This window comes from Muscardinus avellanarius, assembly GCF_963383645.1.
Source record: "Muscardinus avellanarius genome assembly, chromosome: 4".
Lineage (NCBI taxonomy): Eukaryota > Metazoa > Chordata > Mammalia > Rodentia > Gliridae > Muscardinus > Muscardinus avellanarius.
The window spans coordinates 10,636,690-10,646,662 of NC_137789.1; the positions used below are offsets into that span (position 1 = coordinate 10,636,690).

Genomic DNA, 9,973 nt, shown 5'->3' on the forward strand with positions numbered 1-9,973 from the left:
CTTTCCCTCTTCGAATGAGGGTGGACACAGTGCTGGCAATGCATAGTGCTTTCATTAAGTGAGTTCAAGCAAGAAAGCCTTCATTGGCATCTCACATGCAGCTGGAGCAAAATAGCTTTCAACAACAGAAATCACTGTGCAGAGAAACTGGGGCTTCTCTGGAGCCAGGGAGCCAGCAACATCAATGCCACCTTTCCTCTAGATCTGTTCTGCATGCTGCTCTCTTCAAAACTGGGATTTTTCTTTTCATGTCTCTTTTCAAATTTTCATTCCCTCCCTCCAATGATTTTTTTCTTCATTTTCTTCACCCCCAAATTCTGGAGAAGCTGCATTTTCAGCTCAGTAAGCTCACTTGCCTCCAGTCTGAGAAGCCACAGTGGTATTTACCTGTGACCCGGTGTCTCAGGACTCTGGCTCCACAGTGACCCTGTAATCTCTGCTCTCCATGGGGGAGTCTGACCAAGGGCAGCGGGAAGAGCACAGGCTTCCTGAACCCAAGGTTGGGGAGGTGCCTCTGGACAGAGAGGTGGGACAGACAGGGCCTGATGCTCACCCTCTCCTCTCTTCCAGAACCAAGCCAAGATCTGGAAGGCAAGGAAGTGGCCAGGGCCACAGCCCCTCCAGGTGAGCACGTGGGGCCCCTCCCGCCTGTATATATCCCCAAGACATTTAGGAACCCAATGCTTTCCAGGTTAGCCTTGGAGCCAAATCCCAAACAGAAGAAATCACTGCAGTAGATTTACTTTTATATCCCTGTCCATTAAAAAGTACACAAATGAAAAGAAAGACTCCTTAGCAGGAAGAAATGGATGATTATCTGGGAAAAAAAGCATTTTGGAAAAATGCAGAAAACTATTATTTTATTTCCCAATTGAACTACATACAATTTCATAATAAAAATATGGGTGCTTTTAGTAGTTGAAGGTATTTCTTCTAGCTTACCCCAAGCATATCTACAAATATCAATACAATGATGTCAAGATTACTAGCTGTCCCTGGCCCTGCAGCCTGAGCTGTGGCTTGAATGCAATGTGATGCTATGCCCTCACCAATAAATATCTTCAAGTGAGTTGTAGTGGCTATGGAGTAAGTCCTTATATGGAAACATACTTATTTATCCAATGGTTTCTAATATTTTGTTATTATTAATAGTAGATATGAGCCAGGCATGGTGGCACACACTTGTAACTTGAGTACTTGGGAGGCTGAGACAGGAGGATTGCAGGTTTGTGGCCTCAGCTATTTAGTGAGGTCCTCTGCAACTTAGTGAGACCTTATTTCAAAAGAAAGAATAAAATAATATGGCTAGATATGTAGCTTGGAGGTAGAATGTCCCTGGGTTCCAGCCCCAGTACCACAAAAATAAGTAAATCAATAAATAAAATAGTAAATATGTAGACAGAGTGAGTACCCCAATAAAGACAGGTGAGTGTTGGCCTCTGTATGTCCCACTTTTATGCCCATCTACTCTTTTGGATGAATTTTTTAGGATAAATATTAGAAGTGGAATTACTGGGCATAGCCAGCCAGCCTGTAGGTCACAAAAGGTCCTTGCACTTGGTTCTGAGTGTGATGAGAAGCTGTTGCAATGACCCAGCAGGACATGAAGAGATTCAAGGGAGAATTTTGTTTGCCCCATCTGTGTCCCATGAGGTGGCTTGAGTTCCTCACCATTCACTCTGCCTCTTGCCATGAGCATCATGGCGGGCTTTCACACGACAGGTGTACAGTCTTACACATGAGCCTGAGAGGCCACCATGGTTCTATCCCATGAGCTGCCCCCCAGGTAGTCCAGCATTGGCTCCCATCAGTGCTAAGGCCATCCCAGAACACTTGGACATCCTCACATAGAATTCACAGGTCCCTGAGATTCTGCTTCGCTGTCTGCCTATCTTGTCCGAGACACTCTCCTGATGCCCCCATGTTCTGATATCCCTGTCTGCATTTGGCCTCGACCACGCCTCCATTTGCAAACCTCTCCTCCAGCCATGCTTTGCCTCTCAATCCCTGAGTTGTGCATTTTCAGGATCTGCGGAGGTTGTGGCCACTGCTGGAGGTGTGACCCTCGTCCCTGCTGGCATCAGAGCTTCAGGCTTGGCAGTGTCAGCTGTTGACAGCAGTCTTGAGGAGACAACTAGAAAGGGTGAGCAGCGTGGGCATCCAGGGGGGCCCATCTTCCTGCCTTCTGCATCCCTTGGTTAGGCTGCTAACCAGACACCTTGGACCATTGTATCTGATCATGAGCTTCTCATGTTGATGTGGCCGCAGGGTTACCTTCCCTTCACTGATTAAGCACACTTCAGCTCAAGGGTATGTGACTTGCCTCTGCTATTCAGCTTCTGCGAGGGAGGAGGGAGCCTGGGACAGAAGCCAAAACCTTTTGACTCCTGACCAGGGGTTGCCATCGTTCTGCTCTTCCTGGCCCAAGAGGGAAGAGCTTGGTGCATCCATACTAGGGTTTAATAGAACAAATGAACACTGAGTTTTTAAAATCCTCCCACTGGTGTCTTAGCGAAGGCTCTACTCCTGTGAGGAGCTGCAGGGGCTGGACACACAGGGAGCTTTGTTAATGTCCCTGCTAGCCCTTCACAACATATGGTGTGGAGCTCTGAGAAAGCTGCATAGGAGGAAGGGAAGTGGAGAGAAAAGGAAAGTGAGAGCGAGAAAGAGAGGAGAGAGAGAGAGAGAGAGAGAGAGAGAGAGAGAGAGAGAGAGAGAGAGAGAGAGAGAGGAACTCCAAAGCCTTCCAGGTGCGCTAACCCAAAGTGGCCAGAAGGCCTGAGAGCAGGGCTAGAACTCTCCCAGGTTTCTCTGCTCTGCTCAGCACTGAAATGTGGCCTGCAGAGCATCTTCAGTCCTGACAGGTCCCCATCCCTTAGGGAGATGTAATGAAGAGGCTGATAGAGCACTAGAACCCGGGGAGAATGGACTTGCTTTCTGAAACACAAGGCATCTAAAGGGGTTGTCAAGCCACACCCCGGATCTCTCAGAATGGCGATCAAGAGCAGAATGTGAGGTTTCCCTGCTCCACAGAGCTGTGCTCCTCCAGCCTATAATAGTGCTCTCCTCTTGGTAACTCTGCCTGCTGTTCCTTGCTCTCCTCATCAGCCTGCGACAGACTCACCTTCCTGCACGTGGGAAATGGAGGTGACACTCGGATGCTGCTGCCGCTTGGAGAGATGCTCTTCTGCCTGACGTCCCGGTGCCCTGAGGAGTTTGAATCTTACGGCTGTTACTGTGGACGAGAAGGAAGAGGCGAGCCGAGGGACGCCCTGGACAGGTATGTGCAGGGGGAGGGGGCAGGTGAGTGGTGCTGAGGCTGCCTGCACCGGCATGAGGTAAGGGCCTGCAGTACCAGGCTCACCAAGAGCTAGTGGAGTGCACCACCTGTCCCTCCAGCTGGCTCCCTGGCACCATGGATCCATTTCCCTGATGAACAGCTGAGGATGAGGCTGACTTGTCTGAGGTTGTCCACCTGGGAAAGGGCCGAGCCAGACTGACTGAGACATTTGGGATCTAGAACCTGTTTTGGGAGTCTAACTCCCTTTCTGCACAACTACAAATACTGCCACGCTGCCTAGCAGTGCTGATCTTAGAAGACACTTCAGATAACCCCAAAACTTACAATGACTGACATGTAGAAATGGGGTCTCCATTTGTTTACTGTGCAGAAGGCCTCAATGAAATTAGCCTAGCCGGGCGTGGTGGCGCACGCTTGTAATCCCCGCGCTTGGGAGGCAGAGACGGGAGGATCGTGCAGGATCGAAGCCAGCCGTTCGTGCTGGCTTAGGAGACCCTGTTTCCAAATAAAAATGTAAAAATGGGTCTGGGAGTGTAGCCCGGAGGTAGAAGGGCTTCCAGGAACCCCAGTACCACCACCAAAAAAAAAAAAAAAAAGAAATTAGCCTTGAAAGAACTTTTAAGTATATCTGCTAAATTTTATATCCACTGCTCTTGGAAAGATTTCCCCAAACTTTATATATTTGTTAATTTACTTGTTCATTTATACATGCATCCAAACCACATTTCTTGAGATTTGCTCTCCGCCAGGCACCATGCTTGCCAGATGATAGAGATACAAAAATGCTGATATCTAAACAGAGCAGTACCACCCACACCCAATAGAATTTCAAGTAGTGAAAGAGATAGAAAAGTAAATAAATATTACCCAAGATAATACATGCAGAAGAAACAGGAAACCATAGAAGACCCAACCTGAGTTTCAGGAATGTTCCAAAAACAGAATTGATACAGGTTAGGGACGAGTATTGCTGTAGATTACCCAGTCCGCAGCCAGCAGGGACGTCTGAATTTAAAAGTCATACATCCTCTTGGACTGTGCATCAGTAATAAAAAAATCAACAACTACAGATGGCATGGTCAAAGTAACAAGGCAGAGCTGGTTGTAGTTGATGCAGAGATGCTCCCCGTGAGGACAGGGAAGATGTCAGCAGCAGGCCAGGTTGTGTCAGGAGGCTGGGTTCTATCCACCCACCTGGCTCACGCTTCTTCCATCTTTGCTGCACAGTCTCGCTGACCCTGTTATCCCACCTGTGTGGCCTGCAGTGAAGGGAACCAGGTGTTTTGCTTCACAGGCAGCTGTCAAAACCTAGCTCCCTCAGGCAATCCGCAAGAGCTTTACTGTGGCAGTTTGATGAGATGTGGAAAAGATAGAAATCCACAGGCTCTGTGGATCCCATGCAAGAAAGAAGAGTCGTCTTCAAAGATGTTTCTCAACCTCTTTTTATATACCACCAAAATACCACATGTGATCCTTTGGGCAAGGAAGTTATGATATGGTCTCTTGACATCCCTTGGAAGAAACAGACACTGCAAGTTAAGAGAAAATTGTGTGTGTGTGTGTGTGTGTGTGTGTGTGAGAGAGAGAGAGAGAGAGGAGAGAGAGAGAGAGAGAGAGAGAGAGAGAGAGAGAGAGAGGAGAGAGAGAGAAAGAGAGAGAGAGGAGAGAGAGAGGAGAGAGAGAGAGAGAGAGAGAGAGAGAGAGAGAGAGAGAGAGAGAGAGAGAGAGAGAGAGAGAGAGAGATTTGGGATTGAACCCCACTGAAAGTTAAGAGAAAACTTGTTGGGGGGGTACTTGGGATTGAACCCAGGAGTGCTCTACTTCTGAGCTACACCTCTGGCCCTGCTTTATTTTTTATTTTGAAACAGGGGCTTGCTAAATTGCCCACAATCTTGCTAAGTTACTGAGGCTGGCCTCCAACCTGCAATCCTCCTGTCTTGGCCTCCCAAGTACTGAGATGACAGGTATGAGTCACCACACTCAGCTAAAAGAAAACTCAATGAAGAGCTAGACAAACTGGTGTCATATTCTCTGAAGATGTATTCTCAACTTTGTATACCACACAGTGTTTAAGAGTATATTCACTATGATTTCCAATGTACTCACTGGCTTTAGAGCATAAGTATAGAGTTATGCCACCTACCCTGCAGATGCACACACAAGGAAGCCCGCTGTGCTCTAGGAGAAGCCAAGTGGGGCAGAGAACTGAATGCAGCAAGGTGGATAAAGCTTCCAGGTACTAGAACAAGGGCTTTCAACAGCCTGAGGAAGGCTGCAGCTCACCCTGGCTGGAGCTGTGGACTCTGCAGGGAGAGGGGATTATCAAAGGACAGGGATGAGTCAGAAGGGGAGGTTTTGGGGGACAACTGTAGGTCCCTATTGTCTAGTGCTGTCACGGTGTTCCAGGGATGCCCATTTGTCTGGGAGACCCTGGAGAATTGTGATGACACACAGAGACAGATCGCTGGGTCTGGAAACAAGACACTGACTCATTCCTGTGCGTTTGCTAGGTCCTGCTCTGTGCTGGACACTGTTCTAGGTGCAGTTCTTTCTTTAAGTTTAAGGTAGTTACTGTGCTTCCATTAAGGCCTGGGTTGAAGGGTTGCTGCTAGCCCATATGGGACCTTTGTGCAAATTAAAAAAAATAAGGAGACTCTATCCATTTGTTGAAAAATTGCTGTTATACTTGTGCAGATTGCCCATGTTTGCCATCAATAATCATCATAAAAATATAAGCAAAAATTTAAATGATAAGGTACACACAATGTGATTAATATTGGTTTTGGAGATGGTGTCTTCCTTCAGTACACAACCTGAGCAATCATGCACAGTGGCCCTCGGGGTGTGTAGGAGTCAGCCCTCGGCACACCAGAGAGGAGGCACTGGCTTCTCACTGGCACAGAAGTGTGGGTGAGATGGGTCTTAGGAAGGAGCTGGTCAGAGCAGAGCTCTGGGGCCTAACGGGTTTTGTTGGTCTCAGGTGCTGTTTGTCGCATCGCTGCTGCCTGGAGCAAGTGAGGAGGCTGGGCTGCTTGCCCGAGAGGCTTCCTCGGTTGCCAGTGGTGTGTGAGGACCGCACGCCCAAGTGTAAGTGCCGCCCAGTGCACAGTGAGCTCTCATTCCCTGGGTGGGCATCCAGCCGCAGCTGTGCTCCGGGCTGCGTTCCCAGTTGGGTCATCCCCTACAACTGACCTAATGTTTCCTTAGCTTGGAGACCAGGACGCTGCACCTGCTCTGCCAAGGAGGAGTCTCCAGTGCAGGGTCTGGGCCAGTTGCCTCGGCCCCAGAGCCAGCTAAGGGGAGCAGGAACAATCTCACAGGCCATGCTTCCTGTGTACTTGCTGCGTGCTATTCCAACTCTTGGTGTATGTTAAGAGCTACTCCTCATCAGGGCCCAGCAGGCAGCACCATTAATCCCCCTACTTTACTGAGCAGGCGACCCAGGTGGAAGATGGCACAAACAGCAAGAAGCAGCAGAGTTGGGATCTGGGTTGTAAAAGCCTCTGGCACAGACCTGGAACCTGCTCCTTATGAGCCCTCTAGGTTCAAGGTCTTTTGCCTCTTTCTAAGAAGTAGACCCTTCCCCTCCAGAATCCTATGATAGGGTGGCTGCTCAGGCTGCAGGGAGAGGTGGGCCCTCGGCTGCACTCCTGCAGTAGAGCTGTCTTGGTGGTCCTATAGTCCTCAGCAAGGACCGTGGTGAAAGTGCTGTCCTCTGAGATCACCAGCCCCATGGCAAAGCAAAGCCGGCCCCGTAACTGCTTCTCTGTGCACTGCTCCACCTGTGCACCCCAGTGGACACATGTCCCATGTGCTTTGCAGCTTAGAAAATGCATCCTCCAAATTCTACAAGAGTACTGCAAGGCTTGGCTCTCAGCCTTGTTCTCGTCTGGGGAGGCCACCGCTGGATCTTGCATCCTTCCTATCTCTACCTTCACTCAGCACAGTGAGAGAGCCTCTCTCCTCCAGTCTTGCTCCCTGCCCTTACCTATGGCTCCCCTAACCCAGGCTGCGTACCTGACATGAACTCGCCCATCCGGCCATCCACTTATTCTACAAATCTTCACCAGGAACTAGAAACATAATGAACCTGCAGGATCCTGGCCTCACATGGCCTGTGGCCTGGGGGAGGCGAGACAGGCCGGCAACCATCCTGTTCTCCCACAGCACATGCACAGGGCTGTCCTGGGTCTGGGGAAAAGACCTTTGAGTCTGTAGAGAGTGTGTAAGGGAAGTCCAAGGGTGGTGAGGTGAGACATGGCAGGAGGCTAGCAGGCTCCCAGGTGGTCTCGCTGAACATGAATGTCCCGAGCAAAGGGAAAGAAGAAAAGCCGTGGTGGTTTGAAATGCTGGCCAGAGGTCTATATTCTGAAACAAAAAGCCAGGGTGAGAGCCTGGGTACGGTACTAGGTGAAGCTGAGAACAGGCTCCAGATTGTCAACCCAAAGGACCAATGAGCAAGAAGAAAGCATTTATAATTTTTCCTACAGGAAAAAGGAGCCAGAGCTGGTTTAGGGCTGATGAGTGACAGGACTGGATTATTATTGTTGTCACAGGCTGTGATTGCCCCCGAGGTCATGCCTATTGGCTGTCGGTTGACTCTCCAGCCTCCTCTGTCTCAGAGTTGATCGCCAACACAGCTTCAGTGAACCAGTACCGTCTTCTGTGAGCTAGAAGCACCATGTCCTGAACCTGGAGCCAGACACTGGTTAATGAGGAGCGGGGGCACCTCAGGCCTGGTCTCTATTGGTGGGTCCTGAGTGCAGGGGGGAAAGGCAAAGCTCCTCAGGAAGCAGGGCCGTGCAGGTCTCCACTCTGCCTGGTGCCTCTGCTGCTCCCGCCTCTTCTCTTCCGGCTTCCTGAGGCTAAGCTGCAACCAGCATCTGCGGCTGAAGAGGAAGCCCTTTGGAAGATCTGAGTGGTATATGGTGAGAAGTCTGGTTGATGGACAAAGTAAGATTAAATGAAAATGACAGTCAAAGTAAGATTAAATGGAAAAAAGACTTTCAATTTCACTGAAAACTAGATTTCAAGGGTAATATTTTCAGAAAGCTTAGCTAAGTCTATCCTCTTCAACTATATCACCTCATATAAATTACCACCCACTGTGTGAGGCTTACAACTTAAAACAAAGGCAGGATTGCCAGAGCCAGCAAGAAGATGTACACAGAGCTTAGGGAAATCTGAATTTCAGATAAACTAGGAATTTTTTTATGTCTTTAGTGGACATGTTTTCAGACATATTTAGAATTCAAATGTAACATGTCATACAGGTCATTTTACTGGCAATATTAAAGTAGACAAGAATTTCTATTAAATTTCTATTAAAGAAATTTCTATTAAAGAATTTCTATTAAAGTGGACAAGAATTTCTACTTGACAAAAGGAAAAGCCAGGCATAGTGGCGCATGCTTGTAATCCCAGCATATGGGAGGCTGAGACAGGAAGATCGTGGTTTGCGGCCAACCTGTTACCTAGTGAGGTCCTTTGCAACTCAGTGAGACCATGTTTCAAAATAAGAGAATAAAAAATAGGGCTGGGGTGTAGATCGGAGGTAGAATGCCCCGAGTTCCATTTCCAGTACTGAAAAAAAAAAAAAAAAAGGAAGAAAATGGTTTTCAGAGAAGGAAGACTGAAACAGATACTTCCCAAGCACTAACTTGGAAAACATTAGTGGAATATTGAGTTAGATGCTTGGACATGTGGATCAAGGTGCTCTGTGCAGTCAGAGGGAAAAGTGGAGCCATAAACAGACAATTACTGTATTACATGGTTATACTTTACTGGTAACTGCTAGGATAGAGATAGCAAGAACGATGGGGTGGCGTTTGCCTGGAGCCCACAGGAATGACTCTTCATTTAGCTTGTGACCTGGATACGCTTTCTGAAGCGGGAACACCAAGCTGAGTATAGACAGATGGGACAAGTTGTGTGTCTCTGGGGAAGAGGCTGACAGCATCGCCTGCAGAGGGAGCCTGGCCAGCAGGGGAGAACTGGCTGTCATCAGCAGAATGATGCACCAGGGGAATGGGGGGTGGGGGATGAGGCAGCCACCCAGGCCTTTGTGTGTAGCTCACATGTCTCTCTCTGCTTTTCTGTTCTTGCCCTCAAAGGTATGGGACAAAGCCTGTGTGAGAAGCTGTTATGTGCCTGCGACCAGACAGCGGCCGAGTGCATGGCCTCTGCTTCCTTTAACCAAAGTCTCAAGTCCCCAGGTGGACCAGAGTGCCAAGGCAGGCAGATGTCATGCGAGGACCACATGCTGGGAGGGCGCTCAGCTGCTTCTGTGGGCTCCAGCTCCGAGGAGAACAGTGAGGAGGCCGCAGCCCACACAGAGGGCCTCCAGAGAGGCCGAAGATCTCCAAGGAAGTCACTAGGTCCCTTGGGGATCAGGCCACTGGGGAGAAGATAGATCCCCAGCAGGCATGGCAAGCACACCCTGTAGCCTGCTCCTCCTGCCTCAGCCGTGGGCCACTGGAGCCTCGGAGGGGGTCAAAGGGAGACTAGGGAGCCAAAGCCCTTTCCTGCACACACCGCTACTTCATAGCTTGCCTGAGAAGAGGCATTGGGAAGAGGCAGAGATGGGCTCTTATATTTCCTGTAGTGCTCTATGAAGCTCAATAAATACTCCAGTCCATGTTTTTTTTGTTGTTGTTGTTTTTAAGAATTGAT

General features: G+C 49.0%; 1 protein-coding gene across 1 annotated transcript in view; it reads left to right on the forward strand.

Annotated features, from left to right (window-relative positions):
- The window catches only part of OC90 (otoconin 90), a gene marked incomplete at both ends in the record, with an annotated part of 29,244 nt that extends 19,531 nt beyond the window's left edge, over positions 1-9,713 (forward strand). The window contains 5 exons of the mRNA XM_080694717.1: positions 455-624; positions 2,027-2,143; positions 3,109-3,280; positions 6,282-6,388; positions 9,415-9,713. Coding sequence (XP_080550843.1) covers positions 455-624; positions 2,027-2,143; positions 3,109-3,280; positions 6,282-6,388; positions 9,415-9,713 — 865 coding nt within the window. The remainder of the gene's footprint in view (positions 1-454; positions 625-2,026; positions 2,144-3,108; positions 3,281-6,281; positions 6,389-9,414) is intronic.
- Positions 9,714-9,973: the final 260 nt, after the last annotated feature.